The sequence below is a fragment of the Bubalus kerabau genome, chromosome 5, assembly GCF_029407905.1.
Source record: "Bubalus kerabau isolate K-KA32 ecotype Philippines breed swamp buffalo chromosome 5, PCC_UOA_SB_1v2, whole genome shotgun sequence".
NCBI classification, from domain to species: domain Eukaryota; kingdom Metazoa; phylum Chordata; class Mammalia; order Artiodactyla; family Bovidae; genus Bubalus; species Bubalus kerabau.
The window spans coordinates 96,130,408-96,150,846 of record NC_073628.1 but is presented as its reverse complement, the minus strand read 5'-3'; the positions used below and the strand labels follow the sequence as shown (position 1 = coordinate 96,150,846).

The following is a 20,439-nucleotide window of genomic DNA, read 5'->3' as shown; positions in this document are numbered from 1 at the left end:
CCAACTTCTTTTTCAAAGATGTATTGGCTCTTCTAGGTCCTTTGTTTTCCCTCTATAAATTTTAGAATCAGCTTGTCTGTTTCTATAATAAAGTCAGCTAGGATTTTGATTGGGACTGTCTTGAATCCATATATCTGGAGAATTGACATCTTAACAATATTGAGTCTTTGGATCCTTGAATATGGTCTATCTTCTATTGAAGTAGGTCTTTAGTTTCTCTCAGCAGTGTTTCGTAGTTTCAGGTATACTGTTCTTACACATTTTTTGTTAAACTTATCACTAGGTATTTCAGCATTTTGATGCTATTCTAAATTGTATCAATGAAAAAAATTCAACGTCCACTTGTGTATTGAAAGTTTAAGAGATATAATTGGCTTTTGTTTACATAGATATTGAGCTTATATCCTGTAATCTTGCTAAACTTACTTATTCTGAAGTGAATTGAAAGTCGCTTGTCATGTCTGACTCTGCTACCCCATGCTATACAGTCCATGGAATTCTCCAGGCCAGAATACTGGAGTGGGTAGCTGTTCCCTTCTCCAGGGGATGTTCCCAATCCAGGGATTGAACCGAAGTCTCCTGCATTGCAGGCACATTCTTTACCAGCTGAGCCACAAGGGAAGCCCAAGAATACTGGAGTGGGTAGCCTATCCCTTCTCTAGCATATCTTCCTGACCCAGCAATCAAACCGGAGTCTCCTGTATTGCAGGCAAATTCTTTACAAACTGAGCTATCAGGGAAGCCCTCAATTACTTATTCTAGCTCCTTTAGATTCTTAAGGGTTTTCTACATAGATGATTATGTTGTCTGTGAATAAGAAAGTTTTCTTTTTTCCTTCCCAAACTATATACCCTTTGTTTGGACTAGGAGTTCAGCTACAGTGTTGAATAGAAATGGTGAGAGTGGGTATCCATGCTTTATTCTTTATCTTAGAGGGAAAGCATTGTCTTCTGCAGATGTTAACTAATATGATGTTAGCTGTAGATAGTTTGTGTTTGTTTTTAAAAAATCTGTCTACTTCATCTGAATTGTCAGTTTGTTGGCCTGAACTTGTTCATAGGTTTCCATGTCTCAATATTTTTAAGTTTTCTGTAGCAATGTCCCTGACTCTTCCGGTAGTGGTGATTTTTGTTTTCTTCCTTTTTTCTTCATTCGTATAGGTAGAGGTTTTATCACGTTCATTAATCTCTTTAAATAATCAACTTATTGAGGGCTGTGTCAGGCCTGTGCATACTCTTAATAAGCATGTGTGCGCTTGTAAAGAATGTGAAGTGGTAGTTGGGAAGACTGTTCTATAAATGTTCAATTGATTTTTCTCTCTTATCTGTTTTCTAAATAACTAGTTTCTGCTCTTTATTATTTTCTTCCTTCTCCTTACTTAGGTTTATTTTGCTTTTCTAGCTTCTTAAGCTGGAAGCTTTAGATCTTTTATATAAAATAAGCATTTAATGCTAAACATTTTTCTTCAAGTACCTTCACCCTCCCCTTTTTTCCTTCTTTCTTTTCTTTAGTTAATTTTTATTGAAGTGTAGTTGCTTTACTTGGAGAAGGCAGTGGCACCCCACTCCAGTACTCTTGCCTGGAAAATCCCATGGATGGAGGAGCCTGGTGGGCTGCAGTCCATGGGGTCGCTAAGAGTCAGACACGAGTGAGCGACTTCGCTTTCACTTTTCACTTTCATGCATTGGAGAAGGAAATGGCAACCCACTCCAGTGTTCTTGCCTGGAGATTCCCAGGGATGGGGGAGCCTGGTGGGCTGCCGTCTAGGGGGTCGCACAGAGTCGGACACGACTGAAGCGACTTAGCAGCAGCAGCAGCAGCAGCAGTTGCTTTACTATGTTGTTAGTTTCTACTGTACAGCAAAATGAGTCAGCTATACATATACATATATCCCTACCCTTTTGGACTTATATTCCATTCAGGGTCATTGAAGTCTTTAAGTACCTTTTTAAGTGCTTTAAAATTCATTCCATGAATTTTGATGTGCTATGTTTTTTTAATCAGTAAAGTCAAGATGTATTTTTTTTAACTTCCCTTGTGATTTCTTCTGTGACCCATGGGTTATTTAGAAGTGTGTAGTTTAATTTCCAGATACTTGGGAGTTTTCCATTATCTTCTTGTTACTGTTTTCTAATTTAACCCCTTGGTGTTCATAGAACATACTCTGTGTGATTTTAGTTGTTTTAGATTTATAAATCCATGGAACTTTTGGGAACTTGAGGTTATTTGATTGTAAAATGAGGGAATGAACTGAATGTCTTACTCAGTTTTCCTTCTTTCAGGTGAGAGATCAAGCACAGCGCTGTTCACGGGTTCTCCTGGATATTGAGGCTGGTGCTCCTGTTCTTCTTATCCCAGAAAGTTCCAGATCAAATAATCTGATTGTAGCAAATTTGGGAAAGTTGAAGGTCAAGAACAAATTTCTCTTTGCTGGTTTTCCTGGGACCTTTACCTTACAAGATAAGGTGAGCAGTCAGTACCCATTCCCTTCTCAGTTTACCTGGCGTTGGAATACCAATCGAAAAATTCAGATGCTACCATAAGATTATTCCTAACCACTGTACTTTTGTAGTATACGTGGCTTGAAGAATATGTTTTTTTGACATTTTATTAGCATTTCAATTAACCCTTAATAGAGGTAGTATAAATTATAACTTTTACTAACTGTATGTAATAACTTACTTTAGCAAACAAATCAACAGAACCATCTTTATAATGTTCTCCTCCCAGGCTGAATTTATATTTATCAACTTTTTACATTGGGTAGCTTTTTTTTCAAGAGACTTTGGCTCAAGGCTTATCTGAAGCCATTCGAAAATATTTTAATAAAATCTTATGGAGTATCTCTTAACAGTTTAAAACTGCATTAGCACTTATTTCTTATAACATGTTTGGAGGTAATTGGGATGAAGACTGCTTTTTTCATTTTACATTTAGAAAAGCTAGAATTCATTGAGAATAAATGATGAAAATGGGAAACATTTGTGAATCATAGACTTAGCAGTGATGGGACCTTGGAGGTGGTCCCACCGTTTTTGCAGTTGAGGAGACTGAGTAACATTGCTGGAATTAAGAGGAGATGCTCTTGGGTTCTAGGTGTATGCTTTAATGAAATTCTGCTGGTTTCCATGGCAGCTGACAATAATAGCAATGGAAATAGTCAGTGTTTGTTGAATGCCTAGTATACAGCAACTTATGCTAAACTCTTTTTGTATTTGTTCATCTTGTCCTCTTGTCCTTATTAACAAGCTGAGAGGTATTATTTACACCATTTTTCCCTATAAAGAAATTGAGGCTTAGATAAATTAAGTAATCTCTTTCAGATTAAACGTCTAGTGAAGAGTACAGTGTGGACCTCAGGCTTTGGTGGTGTTCATTCACTAAGTCATGTCCAACTCTTTGTGACCCCATGGACTGCAGCATGTCAGGCTTCCCCGTCCTTTACTATCTCCTGGAGTTTGCTCAGACTCATGTCCATTGAGTCGGTGATGTTATCCAAATATCTCATCCTCTGTTGCCCTCTTCTCTTCCCGCCCTCAATCTTTCCCAGCATCAGGATCTTTTCCAATGATTTGGCTCTTCACATTAGGTGGCCAAAGTATTGGAACTTCAGCTTCAGCATCCGTCCTTCCAAGAATATTCAGGGTTGATTTCCTTTAGGATTGACTGGTTTGATCTCCTTGCGGTCCAAGGGACTCTTAAAAGTCTTCTCCAGCACCACAATTTGAAATCATCAATTCTTCGGCATTCAGCCTTGTTCATGGTCCGACTCTCACATCTGTACATGACTACTGGAAAAACCATAGCTTTGACTATACGGACCTCTGTAGGCAAAGTAATGTCTCTGCTTTTTAATATGCCTAGTTTAATATGTCTAGGTTTGTCATAACTTAGACTTTGGTATATCTGCCTTTAGCACTCCATGCTCTTAACTGTGGTATTATTTTACCTCCCAGCATTGGTGGCGGTAGTTTAGTCACTAAGTCATGTCCAACTCTTTGTGACCCCCTGGACGGTAGCCTACCAGGCTTCTCTGTCCTTGGGCTTTCCCAGGCAAGAGTACTGGTATGGGTTGCCGTTTCCTTCTCCAGGAGATCGTCCCGACCCAGGAATCGAACCCACGTCTCTTGCATTGGCAGGTGGATTCTTTACCGCTGAGCCACCTGGGAAGCCCCTCCCAGCATTAGGATTTGGTTTATGTAGGGTAGGGGAGAACAAACTGACAAAGGTTGTTCCTGTCTTAGTATCCCTTTCCCAGATAACTCTGGTTCTTTGAAATTTTATAAAGAATGTGGCAATGAGTTCATTAAAATAACTTCAGTGGAAGAACACCAGAGTTTTTCACAGAAAAGATACAGATTTGAGCAGCTGCTATTTGCCTCTTTAGGTGTAGGAAGAAAAGAAAATGGAAGAGAGTGATTAGGGAACTAGTCTTGCCAGGCCTTTGCCAAGGACCTCAAGTTGAGTTGAAAGTAACAGGAAGACTGCATTTGTTGTTTATGTGTAGACTCAAATGGTGTTACTCTTTTCAAATGACTGTCTCTATAGTTTTCTTCATTGTTTTACTTCTCACTCATCCAATTACTCACTACTACTAACCCAAACACCCTGAACTGAAAATACTTGATTCATTGAGTGGGAATGACTGGAGTGAGGAGACTGGAGATGAGACAGTGAGAACCATGGGAACCATGTTCAAGTGTCATGACTTTGGGCTCAGGGCCCAGAGTAGGGGTGTTTGGATGGTGGGTTAGAGGGCAGGTTGTCCGTATCTTATCTCACTGCAGCTGCTGAGACAAACCAGATTTAGCGATCAGAGCACAGGGTGAAACCAGCACAGAATAGAAGTGATAAGCAATGCACACGGAAGTGCAGCACCAGGTTTGCTCATCCACACGCCCCACATTCAGACAGCTGGTGGTTGAGGACTTGCTGGTTCACCTTGCTGTTGGAAGCCCCTCCTGTTGGAATAATAGGCCTTCTTTCCAGATGGGGCTTCCCTGGTGGCTTAGCTGGTAAAGTATCCACCTGCAATGCTGGAGACCTGGGTTCAATCCCTGGGTTGGGAAGATCCCCTGAAGACGGGAATGGCTACCCTCTCCAGTATTCTGGTGTGGAGAATTCCATGGACTGTATAGTCCATGGGGTCACAAAGAGTTGGACACAACTGAGTGACTTTCACCTTCATTTTCCAGAGTGAGGAATAGGCCTCCACTTATGTATATTTTTTAAGACAGTAAAAAAAACAAAATCACCATTGACCTTTCATAGTAGGCCTAGTAGAGAACTAGTAACCTTGGTGTTAATGAGGAAAATCCCTTTTCATATTTGAGTCATAGGCATTTTGCTGTTTTCTGGCTCGAGCCTCAAAGAAAAAGAAACATTGATAACTGCATCTAAAATTTCTTACTTTTTTTTTTTTTTTACTGTGCGATGCTTATAATTAATGCAACTGGATATTGAACAAATGTATCAGAGCTGGTGTTGGCATATGACTGTTGTCCTCACAGTGACCTCAGGGCATTTGCCTCTCTTATCCACCTCTACTGCCCTAGGGAGAGCTGAATTCTTCCTCAGAAACGGTCTTCTGAGACTTTAGTTAGTTCTTTGAAATATATTTGTTTGTGGGAAATCGTTGTTTTGAGGCCCAAGTTTTTAGGAAGAGATCCGTTAGAGCCAGAATGGGTGATCAAGTTCAATGATACCATTTTTTTCCTCTCTCCCTCCTGAAAAGATAAAGGGCTTATTTTTCTGTGTCAGATATATCTGTATATGGGCTTATGAGCTGACTCTGAAGTTAGCTTCTAAAGAAGAATTGCCAAAGTATCTCAAGAAAGTTTTGCACAAGGGTTTCTGTTTTGTTAAGTACACCAAATAACAAGTGCATAGTTTGTAGCATTTTAATGAAGAAATTTCCCTGTATTTCGTTTTCGAGGATTTGATTTTAAGTGGCAGCACATACAAGGATCGCTTTTTCTTCAAGGTATAATATGCTTTTTTTGCCTCCTGGTTATTCGGAAAAACCTTATGGGATTCAGCAGTCAACTCCCATTCATTTGCTTAAAAAAGAAAATCTTTAAAATCAATCCTTTAAAATATTTCATTACTTGGGAAAGCCTGCTTATCACCACCCCCCACCCCTGCCCCCAACTTTGACGAATCACTTTCCACCTGTGTAGAGGAATCCTTCTTAAGGATCATTAAAAGTAATTCCTTCTTCCCTGCCTCCCTCCTTCCTTCCTTCCTTCTTGATGACCTTATTTCCTTCAATCCTAAAAGACTTTATCTTGTTATGTGCCAGTGGGTTGTTCTGTGAAATTCCATAAGGTTTGCTTGGAGTGTGTTTCTTGTTAAAAGTATTTAATCCAATTAATTCATCTGTGGAACTTACCTCTCCACATGTACAGTTAAGCTCCACGATCTAGGCCTATGTGAAGTGAGTAATTACTTTTCTTCTCCCCCAAATCACTTTGCATTTACATTTGCTCTTTAATGCATCTGCCCATGTGAGGTTTGTCTAGTATGCATTCCAGTGGTTAAAGAACAGGAAATAGTCCTAGAATCAAAGCTTGCAGAGGGGTCATTTGCCTTTGAGTTCAACGACTCCTGTGTGTTTGGAATTGTTTTACATAAGTCCATGTCTTAATGAGGGCAGGTTTGAATTTTTTGCATATGCTTTTCCTTTCATTTTTTTTCAACCATAGTTTGTGCTTAAACTTAATTACTAAGTATTTCAAAAGCTTTGAGTTAATCCCCTCAAGCCACTGATTTATTTAAACCAACTCAGAGAGGATGGAGAGATGAATCAAATGAAAGAGCAACAAATACTCTCAGGCATTTAAATAAACTAAGCAAGAGGGAAGGTTTTTAATGTTGAAATACTTAAATGATAGCATTTAGCTAGTCATTTGCCTTGCAAAAAGGAATTGCAAAAAAATAACTGGTTTCTTTCACCGTTACATGTAATTACTACTCAAGATAACTATGAAGGTGAATAGTACTATCATCTCCCTTTCGAATGCTGAGAGGAATATACATATAAAGCAGTCCTTGGGAGTCTTCCTGTCCTTCCAGCTTACTAGTGAGAATGGATAGATGAGAACAAACTGATGCTGCAGAAACTATAAGGATATGTAGCTGTGAGTCTTGAGGGAAGGAACCATGCAAAGTTTAAATGTCAGTTATTGAACCATTCTGGTGAAAAAGATTTGCTCTGTTAGCAATTAACTGAAGGTACTAGATATGTAAGAAAAGCATGTGATATTTTCAGTAGAGTTACAGAATTAATTTTATTCTGTATTTGCCCTTAATTTTTATGCCCTTGAACAGAAACATGATAGGAATGGCTTGCCTGTGTTTTCCATTTACAGTTACTTAGATGAGAAATGTAAACCTGAGAGGGGAGACTTCTAGAATGTACAAACACATTAGAGGGGCTTCATTCCATATTGCTGTTAGATGCATTTTCTTAGGAAAAAAGAGTCCTTCCCCTCCAGCAAATCATCAGTATATTGTATGGCTGAGAAATTTGCCTTTGTTGTATTGACCTAGATTAAACCACCAGTAATTAGTATCTTGACATTTACTCTTAAGCCAAAAGATAACATGTTCCAGTTGCCAAGTTGTTGCTGACACTTTGCAACCCCATGGTTTGTAGCCTGCCAGGCTCCTCTGTCTGTGCGATTTTCCAGGCAAGAAGACTAGAGTGGGTTGCCATTTCCTTCTCCAGGGTCTTCCCAACCCAGGGATCGAACCTGTGTCTCCTGCATTGGCAGGCAGATTCTTTACCTCTGAGCCACCAGGGAAGCCCAAAAGATAAAATATGTTCCTGCAAAATTGGCAGAGTTTTCAACGGGTACTGAATTATATGTAATGTCTCTGCAGAGAATTACACATGGAAGAAAGAATCATGACCCTGTGGCCCTTTTGTTTATGGGATCTGGGGTACTTGGGAAATACCATGTGGCATAGAGTCTTTGAAGAGTCCAGGACTGGGAAGGAACTTCCAGGATAGTAGATAGAGTTACCACCCCCATTCCTGCTGCTAGTTTTCTTTTCTTTCCTCCCAGGAGTCTGTGCCTTCATCTTCCCCAACTGGTACTCCCAAGCGCAGTGTGAGGAAAATGACAAGCATGGAGGACCTGAAGGGGACCCACTCCGAGGGGCTGATCATGATGCCTCCTGCTGGAATGAGTCGAGGCAGCTTGAAGAGTGAGTCTGTGCCCAGCACCTCGACCAAGCAGCAAGGGCAGCCAGCCACACCCTCTGTCGGCCGAGCTTCCAGCAGTCCAGGTAAAGGAGGAGAGAGGAGCTGCATGAGGAAGGAGGAGAAATTCATGAGACCATTGCGGGATCCTAAGGGGCGCTGTATCCCGTTCAAGTAGATGCTAACAAAGTGGTAGCGTGTCTTTAGTAATCATCTGATTCTGATACTCATTTAGAAGGCTTTAGAGTTTTAGGATGTAGATTAGGATTGGATGACTTCTAAAGTAGCATTGTTGTTGTTTAGTCACTCAGTCATGTCTGACTCTGTGTGACCCTGTGGACTGCAGGATGCCAGGCTTCCCTGTCCATTACCAACTCCCCGAGCTTGCTCAAACTCATGTCCATCGAGTTGGTGATGCCATCCAACCATCTTATCCTCTGTCATCCCCTTCCCCTCCTGCCTTCAATCTTTCCCAGCATCAGGGTCTTTTCCAGTGAGTCAGCTCTTCACATCAGGTGGCCAAAGTATTGGAGCTTCAGCTTCAGTATCAGTCTTTCCAGTGAGTATTCAGGGTTGATTTCCTTTCAGGTTGACTGGTTTGATCTCCTTGCACTCAAAGGGACTCTCAAGAGTCTTCTCCAGAAGCACCACAGTTCGAAGGCATCGGTTCTTTGGTGCTCAGCCTCTTTTATTGGCCAGCTCTCACATCTGTACATGACTACTGGAAAAACCATAGCTTTGACTATATGGACCTCTGTAGGCAAAGTAATGTCTCTGCTTTTCAATATGCTGCCTAGGTTGGTCATAGCTTTTCTTCCAAGGAGCAAGCATCTTTTAATTTCATGGCTGCAGTCACCATCTGCAATGATTTTGGAGTCCAAGAAAATAAAATCTGTCACTGTTTCCAATGTTTCCCCATCTATTTGCCATGAAGTGGTGGGACCGGATGCCAAGATCTTTGTTTTTTGAATGTTGAGTTTTAAGCCCGCTTTTTCACTCTCCTCTTTCACCTTCATCAAGAAGCTCTTTAGTTTCTCTTTGCTTTTTGCCATAAGTATGGTGTCATCTGCATATCTGAGGTGATTGATGTTTCTCCCGGCAATCTTGATTCTAGCTTGTGCTTTATCCAGTCTGGCATTTCACATGATGTACTCTGCGTACAAGTTATAAGCAGGGTGTCAATATATAGCCTTGATGTACTCCTTTTCCAATTTTGAACCAGTCTGTTATTCCATGTCTGGTTCTAACTGTTGCTTCTTGACCTGCATACAGGTTTCTCAGGAGGCCGGTAAGGTGGTCTGGTATTCCCATCTCTTTAAGAATTTTCCAGTTTGTTGTGAACTACTCAGTCAAAGGCTTTAGCATAATCAATGAAGCAGAAGTAGATGTAAGATTAAATTAGTAAAATATAGGGACTTCCCTGATGGGCCAGTGGTTAAGAATCTTCCTTGCAATGCAGGGGATGTGGGTTTGATCCCTGGACAGGGAACTAAGATCCCACATGCCTGGAATCAACTAAGCCCACATGCAGGTACTTAGCCCATAGGCTTTGGAGCCCATGCACCACAATGAGACAGACCTGGATCAGCAATTAAAGCTCTCACTTGATGCAACGAAAGATTCTGTGTGATGCAGTGAAGATCCTGCATGCAGCTAAGACTCGACACAGCCAAATAAATAAATTAAAAAAAAATGAGTTTAAGAACAAACCAAATAGTAAAATGCAATATAAATAGATTCAGGTAGTCTCTAAGGGCTTGTCAAGATAGTTGCCACCAGATGGTGTTAGTATACCTAGAGTAATTCCTGCATCCTTAGGCACATCCTTGCGAGTGACCTTTTAGACACTATCCCTTCAAGTCACTGGTTAATTCTGGAGAAATAAAAATCCTGAAAAATAGGTAACAGCAGAAATACCATAAGTAGCAATTTTTGAAAGACATGAACCACCCAGTTATTGGTGTGCCTCTCTTGAATTTGACAGTTAGCCATTCCAGATGAGAGTCTTGATTTTGACCTTTTGGTTTTTCCAGACAGTGTGGATTGGATAAGTGAGGTGTTGCTCCAAGGAGTTTGGGAAGCAGAATATGATTTACCACCAGAATCCACTGGTGAAGTCAGTCCAGTGTGGTTGAACTTTGAGAGATGTGGGATGCTAACTGAGGGATATGTTGGATGGATATAAAGAACGGTTAATCCCTTGTGGTACCTTGTTGTCCCAGAGAAGACAGCAAAGGGGTTTATGGTTACATTGATGATTCAAGGAGATTATTGTAATCCTCATCAGAAGACTGGGTATTGAACATTTACTACATGCCAGACATCGTGGCACATTTTTTCATAAATGTTTGCAGTTTATCCTCATGATACTCCTATAGGGTTTTATTTTTATCCCTGTGTTATAGACAAAGAGACCCAGAATTTTTGAACCGGTAACCAAGAGACCCAGAGAGATTGAGTAACTTGCCCATAGTCATGTCAATGTACGTGGTAAATGGTACTATGAATCTAGGCAGTCTATCTCCAGAGCCTGAAGTCTTAACCTGCATGATATCACCAACCAATCTATATACATAATGGACACTCACAGCATGGGGTAGGGGGGTGGGGCAAGCTGGGTGTGTACATAAGGCCAGTCAGTACATGAATCTTCTGTTGTTGTTGTTCTGATAATAGTGATGATTAGGAATTGAGGCCAGAGGTACATGGGCCAGCAGTAAAGAATCCACCTGCAATGCAAGAGACGTGGGTTAGATCCCTGGGTCAGGAAGATCCCCTGGAGAAAGAAATGGCAACCAACTCCAGTAATCTTGCCTGGGAAATCCCATGGACAGAGGAGCCTGGCAGGCTACAGTCTTTGGGATCGTGAAAGAATCAGACATGACTTAGCGACTGAACAACAATAGTACATATATTTGGAAGCCTATTAGGAAGTGATTTGGAATTTTTTTTAAAATTAATTTCTATTGGAGTATAGTTGCTTTACAATGTTGTATTAGTTTCCACTGTACATCAGAGTGAATCAGCTCTATGTATACATATATCCCCTCTCTCTTGGATTTCTCTCCCATTTAGGTCACCACAGAGCACTGAGTAGAGTTCCCTTAGCTATATTGTAGGTTCTTACTGGGGTGTTTTATAGAAATATCTCTTTCCTGACCATATTTTACCTCCCAAATAGCTGTTTGTTTCTGGAATTCTGTCTGTGATTAAGATGGGGTTAAGGCAGTGGTTTTCATATTGCTTCTATATCCCTAGGATTCCATGACAACCCTTGGGAATTATGAAGCCCTTTGTTCCTGTCCCTTATCCCCTTCTATGAGATCAGTTCTACTTTTGTCTCTTTCACTTATTTATCCATACAATAATGAGGCAAGAGCTAATTTAATTAGTGCCTGCCTAATCTAGGTGTTCAGGGTTTTGTTCTCCTATATAGTAACAAGCTATTAGACATAGTTCCTGCCACCTTGTGAATGATATGAGAAAGCCAATAAGCATCTAAATAAGGACAGATTAAGATAAATTAAAAGCAGAGCCATTACTTTGTCAACAAAGGTCAGTCTAGTCAAGGCTATGGTTTTTCCATTGGTCACGTATGGATGTGAGAATTGGACTATAAAGAAAGCTGAGTGCCGAAGAATTGATGCTTTTGAAGTGTGGTGTTGGAGAAGACTCTTGAGAGTTCCTTGGATTGCAAGGAGATCCAACCAGTCCATCCTAAAGGAGATCAGTCCTGGGTGTTCATTGGAAGGACTGATACTAAAGCTGAAACTCCAATACTTTGGCCATCTGATGCGAAGAGCTGACTCATTTGAAAAGACCCTGATGCTGGGAAAGATTGAGGGCAGGAGGAGAAGGGAACCACCGAGGATGAGATGGTTGGATGGCATCACCGAGTCAATGGACATAGGTTTGGGTGGACTCCGGGAGTTAGTGATGGACAGGGAGGCCTGGCGTGCTGTGGTTCATGGAGTCGCAAAGAGTTGGACGTGACTGAGTGACTGAACTGAACTGAAGATAAATGTCATGGGAAAGACAGAGTGGTAAGAGGGAAAGAACAGAGAGGGAGAGAGGAGGGTGATGCTGTGGGCAAGACTTCAGACAGTGAAGAGCCTGGCACATGGGGGAAAACAAAGACCAGTGAGCCGGCAGCTTCATGGGCAAGGTGGAGAATGGGTTGAGATGAGGTTGGAAAAGTAGGCAGTGGGCTTTTTATGCAGGGCTTTCAAGGGATTTAGGAGAGTTTCACAGAAAGAACTGTGGATTAAACTCAGTCATCAAAGCATATAAAGGAAGGGAATGTTTTGGTCTCAGTCATTTTTTTAAGGATTACTGAGGTATTTTGTGAGCAGAATGGTTTTGTGAGGGCAGACTGGAATGGAATGGGTATGTTGGAGGGGAGTTTATGGTGGTCTAGGCAAGAATGGTGGTGGTTTGGATTAGGTGGCGCTAGTGGAAATGGTTACGTGTGATATTTGTTTGGAAAAAGCACTTTGCTGTGGAAAATTTTGTAAACCTTTGGGTAACATCATCTCTACACAAGACCCCTGTGGGATCTCCTTGGGAGGGATGCATGTTAAGTCCTTTTGGTCATAAGCCCTTTAGCCTCTGTCAGTGTCTCGGGACAGCAGTGAAACCCTGGGAGGATGTGGCCTGGTTTGTGCCTGTGTGCGAGGGGCAGGTAGGCAATGTCCAGCACATGGAGAGTTGAGGAGGGAGGTCTTGGTGCCAGAGTGGAGACTGATCTAAACATTTTCCAAAGACAGAAAGAACATTTCGGGGCTATTTAGTTTTTTTCTGGACCAGCCCCTTCTGAGTCCCATCTTCCTCATTGTCTCCCTTTCCTTGGTTCCATGTAGAAGACCACGTGTGTCTGCTGGATTGCATTGTTGTCGATCTCCAAGACATGGACATCTTTGCTGCAGAGAGACACCCACGAGAGTATTCCAGGGTCTCAGAAGACAGCAGCGGAGACCTGATCTTCCCCTCCTATTTCGTGCGACAGACAGGAGGAAGCCTCTTGACCGAGCCCTGTAGGCTGAAATTGCAGGTGGAAAGGAATTTGGACAAGTGAGTGGTTTATTTTCAAATCACTATCTATTGTAAGTAGAACTGTGATAGCTTGGAAATCAGTGCTGTTAGGTCTGGAAGGGCATGGGTATTCACTTACATTTTCATGTATGTAACAAATATATGTTGAGTCCCTACCATCTGCTAGACATGAGGGCTCCTATCATGAAAGAAAAAACTTCTCCCTTTATGGAGCTTGCATTTTGTTGAGGGATATAGGAAGTTAAGTATATGATTCTAATTTTGTGTTTGATTAAATTTTAAACTGTATTGTAGGATGACAGTAGGTGCCTTAGAAACAAAGAGTAAGGGACCTGAATTTAGCATGGATTTCGATGGCAGAAGGGAGGTAGTGATGGCACGGAAGAAGTATTTGGAAGAAGTGACATTCGGATTCTGTGTTTCAAATGCAATAGATTCTGGACCTGCTATTGATATTTACCCTGGAGCTCCACTGAATCAGAGTAACTGTTTAGATGCTGTTTTGCCCATTTTACTCCAATTAGCCATCTGAAAGTGCTCCATAAAGACCATTGAACTGACTGTAATTTCCTTCTTAATTGGCTTCAAAGCACAGGATGCCTAATTTCTGTAGTTTGGAGCATGGCCTCAGTTAGTTCTATATCTGACTGGGAAACTTACTGAAAAGGAATGCACTCAGACCCCATCTGAGACCAGCAGAAGCTGACTCTCAGGGCAAAGCCTCAGATGCATATTAACAAGTTCCTCTGGTAGTGCTTACGCTCCCCTGGCCCCAGCAGTGGACTGGGACTGCTGGTTACAGTGTGTGATGCCTGTTCAGTTTAGGGCATTAATTTTGGAGAAAGCAGCAACACTCAGATCTTAACCTCAGGGAGAGATGAGGTGTGGCTGTGAAGTAATGAAAGCAAATGATTTTCATTTGCAGCATTTTAAAAAACAGTGTCACTACTTTTCCAGAGTGTGATTTTAATCCCTCTTGGGCCACTCCCTTTGCAGTTCATCGGTTTGGGCAAATCATTTAGTGTCACTGTTTTGTTTCTCTCTGGATTAATGATACAGCATAGCCACTCTCACTGGGATTTTTGTGTTTCATTCTTACTTGTTATTCAAGTGCTCTCTGGCTGGTGTTCAGTTATGGTTGGCATGGGCTGTATTTGATTTTACTGGCTTAGACGTCTTAAGAGGAGCTTCATTATTTAGAAATTGAACATTTTGTTTTCTTTTCAAGTAATGCTTTCCAAAAAAAAAAAAAAATGTGCTTTACTGCTCTGCTTATCTAAACTTCACCCACTTCCATCAGTGTTTATGTGCGGGTAATTATGCCCTGTTAGCCCAGATAGAAGGGGATGACTAAACACAGGGTATCTGATCAGCTTCTCCTGCCCTGGACCTGGCAACCCAGGGGGTTCTTGGTAATCCTTTCCAGCTTTTCCTTGTTAATTGCATGACTGGTCTTTTTTCACCTGGTTGTATGAAGGTTTTTCTCCATAGACAAAGTAGTTTTTAATATTTCTCTTCAACTGCAAATCCTGGCCCTCTGCTTTATATACTTGGAGCATAGCATCTGTAGGATCCATGATTCACCTTTAGGAGGGTAGAGAAAAAGCTCTTCAGTGTTGGGATGAAGTATATTCCCCCTTCTCCGGGCATTTTTTTTTTTTTTTTTAAGATTATTTTTTGGCTGCGCTGAGGTCTTTGTGGTATGAGGGATCTTTAGTTGCGGCAGGCAGGATCTAGTTCCCTGAGCAGGGATCGAACCTGGGCCCCCTGCATTGGGAGTGCAGAGTCTTAGCCACTGGACCACTAGGGAAGACCTCCCTGACATGGGCATTTTCAACATCATTCCTGCCTGCCCATCTCAGCTTGAAATGAGTGACTGAGTCAGGTTTTATCCTAGTGTCCCATCTTGGCTCGTTATGAAACACTGGTTCCTTTCTTTTGTTACCACTAAATGGATAAAGAGCTTGTCATTTTTTCTTTTTTATTAAAATATACTTGTACAATAATGTGTTAGTCTCAGCTATGTGGTAATCTGACATTTGCACACATTATGAAATGATCTCTGCTATGAGCCTCGTAACCATCTGTTTCCACACAAAGTCATTGCAGTTATCGTTGGCCATATTGTTCATGCTGTATAGTATATCCCCATGGCTTGTTTATTTTATGGCTGGAGGTTTGTACCTTTTAATCCCCTTCACCTATTTTTGTACCACTCCTCTGTTCTCTGTATCTGTATCTTTTCCTTTGGTCTTTTTTTCTTTTTAATTGCTCTCCTAACTATAATGTGTAAGTTATTTCTGAGTCTTATGAAATTTTTCTTTATTCATCAATTAGTTAGCTCAGATTTGGGGACTTTATAAATGTATATTTGGGGAGAAAAATGGCCTTTTGTAGCTGAAAGATGACACTCAGTTGTACTAACTTGCTTCACTTGGACTCATGACATTTTTGTCATTGAAGGTTAAAAATTAATTGGTTGGTAAGGGAGGTGAGTACATGTTAGCACTTATATTTGGATGTGAGCTGTGTCAATGTTCGTGATTTTTTTGTGGAAGTGACCTTTTATCTTTTTCCATAGAGAAATAAGTCATACGGTGCCAGACATATCTATCCATGGCAATCTCTCCTCAGTCCACTGTTCTCTGGATTTGTGCAAGTACAAGCTGATCCGGGGTTTATTGGAGAACAATCTTGGAGAGCCCATAGAGGAATTCATGAGGCCTTATGATTTGCAAGACCCAAGGATTCACGTGAGTGTGACGTTAGGTTCTTCTGTAACTCTAGTGGTCTCATGATCATCATCCTGTGTATCTGTTCCTCAGAGTCAGCTGGCGAAAGAAGATGGAACCACAAGCAAATTAGATTTCATGACATTAACTCCATTTTTAGATTGACAACTATGAATTGATCAACATTTTCCTTTTCCAGACTGTTCTGAGTGGAGAAGTATACACGTGCATGTGTTTCCTCATTGATATGGTAAATGTAAGTCTGGAGCTGAAAGATCCAAAAGGAAAACAAGCTGCTGGGTCCCTAGCCAGGTATGGCTGTGATTATATGGTTTTACTATTAGTAATGGTAATAGAAATCCTGTACACCTTGTGCTATCGTGTAGAGCAGAGTGGCCGAGTGGTGGTTCACAGATGAATGTGGTCTGCCTGCAGGATGCTTTTTGGTTGGTCTGCACAATGCTTTTTAAAAGTTTAAATTCATCTATCACTCAAGACGGCTGAGGTTATGCTGCGGTAATAGGCACTCCAAAATATCAGTGACTTAGAAGAGTAACAATGTTTTTCTCCTCGTGTTTCCTGTCCATTATGGGTCTTGGGCTGCTCTGCTCATTGTAGTTACCCTGGCTGACAGAGCAGCTTCCTGTGCCACTGAGAAGAGCCTTTGAGTGGTCTTGAATGGCAGTGGGATCCTGGTAAGCCCTGTGGTGCTAGAACATGGTCCCACGTGAGTGCAGAGTCAGGAAGCAGTCTCCCTGTGTGTCTGTGTCGAGGGAGTCCAGAGCTATCTGGTGAACACTGGTGTTGATGGCTTCACTGGCCAGAATTAGTGAATTGTACATGAAAAAGTTTGGATTTCAGCTTCCTTTGAAGAATTGTAAGTTTTGGCAGAAGAGGGCCAGTGTTCTCAATTAGAAGCATCTGGGAGCTGAGTGGAAGCTTGGGCAACCTTTAGATTAGGCATCTGCTCACCCAGCAGTTCACTAACTTATGTCTTCTTGGTTACTATAGACCAGGAGTTTGTGATTACTGGTATAGAACCCCCAAGAGTGCATTGTATTTTCACACTTGACAACATTTTCATCTCTTGACAGTCAAGTAAAGTTGAGCAGATATTACTCCTGTTCTCCAGATAGTTTTTGACAAGTGTAAGATCATATGACTGGAAAAGTGGTTCCGTATTTAAAAATAGCACTTCCAGGCTAGTAACTTTTCTATGAGACACACACTGTCTTCTGTTTTGTTTGTCCCTTAAAAATTCATCCAGCTATCTAACTCAACTAATGAGAACATGATATGATGGAGTTGGGGTCCCAGATTGATTATCTTGTGAACCGGCAGTTTTTTCTGATGACTGGTTATGACCTTACTTTCTTGCAATATAGGGTAATTCTGTCTGGATTGTCATGATGGTACTGAGTGATTAAGGGCTGCCCATTGCAGCTCTGCCTGTTTTTTAAAAAATGGCAGTTGCAGATGCATTTTCTGTTGGTAGATGAGCTGCATTACTTCTCTCCATGAGAAGTGTTACTGTTGTGGTGGTTCCCAGGAACTTGTTGCATAAAGATTCAGCAGACTGTGGAGACAGACTCTCCAAGCAGGCCAGGAGTTGACAGATGAAGGCCTAAAGGGACCCTCACCCTTGGGGATTATTACGAATATATAGTCTTACTAAACTTAGGTGAGAAATGAGAATGCTAATGAACCAAGCATGCAACACATATGTGATATTGTTATTCCCCATGAAGTTCCCATGGGCAAGAGTGTCTCCTTAGAAATGGAAAAGAAGGTACAAGGCAAAGTGACACTTCGATCCATTTTGTGGAGACTGTTAAAATCAGTGACAGATCTCAGAGTGAAGTTATCTCCTTCATAGAACTTAGGCATATTTATGGTTTTGTTCTTTTATCTTAAATGTACGTAATTTTGAAAAATGGAAGCGTTCAACGTCTTGACTGCTTTCTTCCATAGATTTGACTTCAAGAAGTGTAAACTGCTCTATGAGAGCTTTTCCAACCAAACCAAGTCCGTTAACTTGGTTTCCCATTCCATGATGGCTTTTGACACCCGCTCTGCTGGGCAGAAGACCAGTCCTGGTGTGAACAACGTGTTCACCTGCATCTTTCAGCCCTCTAAAAGCAGCAGCACCACCCAAGGCTCCATTCAGATCGAACTGCATTTCAGGTGGGAGATCCAGACCCTGACCTTGCCTTTCTTTATCATGACATATGCCCTTCTGTGGCCTGTGGCCAACACCATGTAGGCTTTAGAGCATCAAAGGACTGAGCAATCTTTGAGAAATAAATAATGGCTTATTAGTGCAGTGTACTGTATATTAAGTGTTCCTGCAACCATGCAGTTTCGCTGACTGGCCAAAAGATGTCTCTGTTGCCTTAAGGAAAGTAGTTAGGATTAAACCAGATTCTTAAAATCAACCTCCTTATCAGATGTGTGTGCACGTGCATGCCCAGTCCCTAAGTTGTATCCAACTCTTTGCAACCCCATGGACTGTACCCTGCCAGGCTCCCCTCTCCATGGGATTCTCTTGGCAAGAATACTGGAGTGGGTTGCCATTTTCTCCTCCAGGAGATCTTCCCAACCTAGGAATTGAATCTGTGTCTCCTGTATTGGTAGGTGGATTCTTTACCACTGTGCCACCTGGGAAGCCCCCCCATCAGCTATAGACTTTTAATATGTAAAGCGACTTGGGGAAGGAAGGAATTATACTCATGTAAGGGGAAAAAGTCTTTTGGTCTATAGAAATAATAGAAGAGAAGTGGTGTTGACTTACATTATCGAGTTATCTGTGCAGGTCTTAATGACTGACTTCTCCGTGTAAAATGAGCTTTAGCCTCCTTGAACTAGATTATGTTTTTCTTCTTGGTATTATGGAGGCACTGTTGTGTGTGAAAAGAGCATCGGTTTTGGGATCACATAGATCTGGGCTCAAAACCTTTATCTACCACTTCCTAGTAATGTGTCCAAGGACAAGTTTTTTATCTCCTTCACCTGCATTTTCATCTACTATAAAATAGGAAAGAGTTACTGTACCTACCTCATAGGGAGGAGGTGATAATTAAGAGGCAGAGTGCCAAAGAATCGATGCTTTCAAACTGTGGTGCTGGAGAAGACTCTTGAAAGTCCCTTGGACAGCAAGGTGATCAAACCAGTCCATTTTAAGGGAAATCAACCCTGAATACTCGTTGGAAGGACTGATGCTGAAGCTCCAGTATTTTGGTCATCTGATGTGAACAACTGACTAATTAGCAAAGACCCTGATGCTGGGAAAGATTGAGGGCAGGAGGAGAAGGGGGCAACAGAGGATGACATGGTTGGATGACATCACTGACTCAGTGGACATGAATTTGGGCAAACTCTGGGAGATAGTGGTGGACAGAGGAGCCTGGTATGCTGCAGTCCATGGGGTCACAAAGAGTCGGACATGACTGGGCGACTGAACAACAACAATAATTAAACATCACTCTGTGTAGTCAAAGCTATGGTTTTTCCAGTAGTCATGTATGGATGTGAGAGTTGGACCCTAAAGAAGGCTGGGCAACAAAGAATTGGTGCTTTTGAATTGTGATGCTGGAGAAGACTCTTGAGAGCCTCCTGGACATCAAGGAGATCAAACTAGTCAATCCTAAAGGGAATCAGCCCTAAATATTCATTGAAAGGACTGATGCTGAAACTGGAGCTCCAGTATATTTTGGCTATCTGATGCCAAGCGGCAACTCACTGGAAAAGATCCTGATGCTGGGAAAGATTGAAGGCAAAAGATGAAGGGGGAGGCAGAGGATAAGATGGTTAGATAGCATCATGACTCAGTGGACATGAATTTGAGCAAACTCTGGGAGATAGTGAAGGACAGAGGAGTCTGGCGTGCTTAGTCCATGGGGTTGAAAAGAGTTGGACACGACTTAGCAACTGAACACCACCAACATATAATTAAACAAGATATTCTGGCTACTGCTTGGCATAGATGGGAGCTTTTACAATTATTCCTGATGTAGCTTAGGTTATTTTATGATACACTACTGTAAAATTTTTTGACTAAGTGGGCATAGACCTGAAAACTGAAAAGTTAGGTAGGGTCGATAGAAATTCAACAGGCGACCTTTGGAACTGATGTCAGTTTCATTCTATTAGTGCTTAATGTCATCAGATAAGTTGTAAATATATAAACCAGTAAGTAAAAAGGCTGGGGAAAACTTCTTGGTTAGGCAAGAGAGGAAAAAAAAAACTCACCAAAATTGTACTTTTATTTGTATATGTGTGACATTGCAGTGTGCTGTTCAGTGAATTCCTTAGGGTTGAGTTTTCCTAGGGAGGGGTCGTAATCTCCATATGTGTTTAGGAATTCTGCCTAATTAGATATTTAAACTTTTGCATGAGCTTTTAAAAAATTGTATTAATTATTTTATTTTTGGTTGCACTGGGTCTTCGTTG

At 41.4% G+C, this 20,439-nt stretch overlaps 1 protein-coding gene and 1 non-coding gene across 6 annotated transcripts in view; one reads left to right on the top strand and one right to left on the bottom strand.

Annotated features, from left to right (window-relative positions):
- The window catches only part of VPS13D (vacuolar protein sorting 13 homolog D), a 274,396-nt gene that overhangs the window by 55,015 nt on the left and 198,942 nt on the right, over nucleotides 1–20,439 (top strand). For all 5 annotated transcript variants that reach the window (XM_055582270.1, XM_055582274.1, XM_055582272.1 and 2 more), the window contains 6 exons: nucleotides 2,283–2,465; nucleotides 8,070–8,292; nucleotides 13,066–13,276; nucleotides 15,840–16,011; nucleotides 16,190–16,302; nucleotides 17,962–18,174. In XM_055582270.1, coding sequence (XP_055438245.1) covers nucleotides 2,283–2,465; nucleotides 8,070–8,292; nucleotides 13,066–13,276; nucleotides 15,840–16,011; nucleotides 16,190–16,302; nucleotides 17,962–18,174 — 1,115 coding nt within the window. The remainder of the gene's footprint in view (nucleotides 1–2,282; nucleotides 2,466–8,069; nucleotides 8,293–13,065; nucleotides 13,277–15,839; nucleotides 16,012–16,189; nucleotides 16,303–17,961; nucleotides 18,175–20,439) is intronic.
- Nucleotides 14,996–15,068, bottom strand: TRNAG-CCC (transfer RNA glycine (anticodon CCC)). The gene has a single exon. It is a non-coding gene; the product is annotated as a tRNA-Gly (tRNA).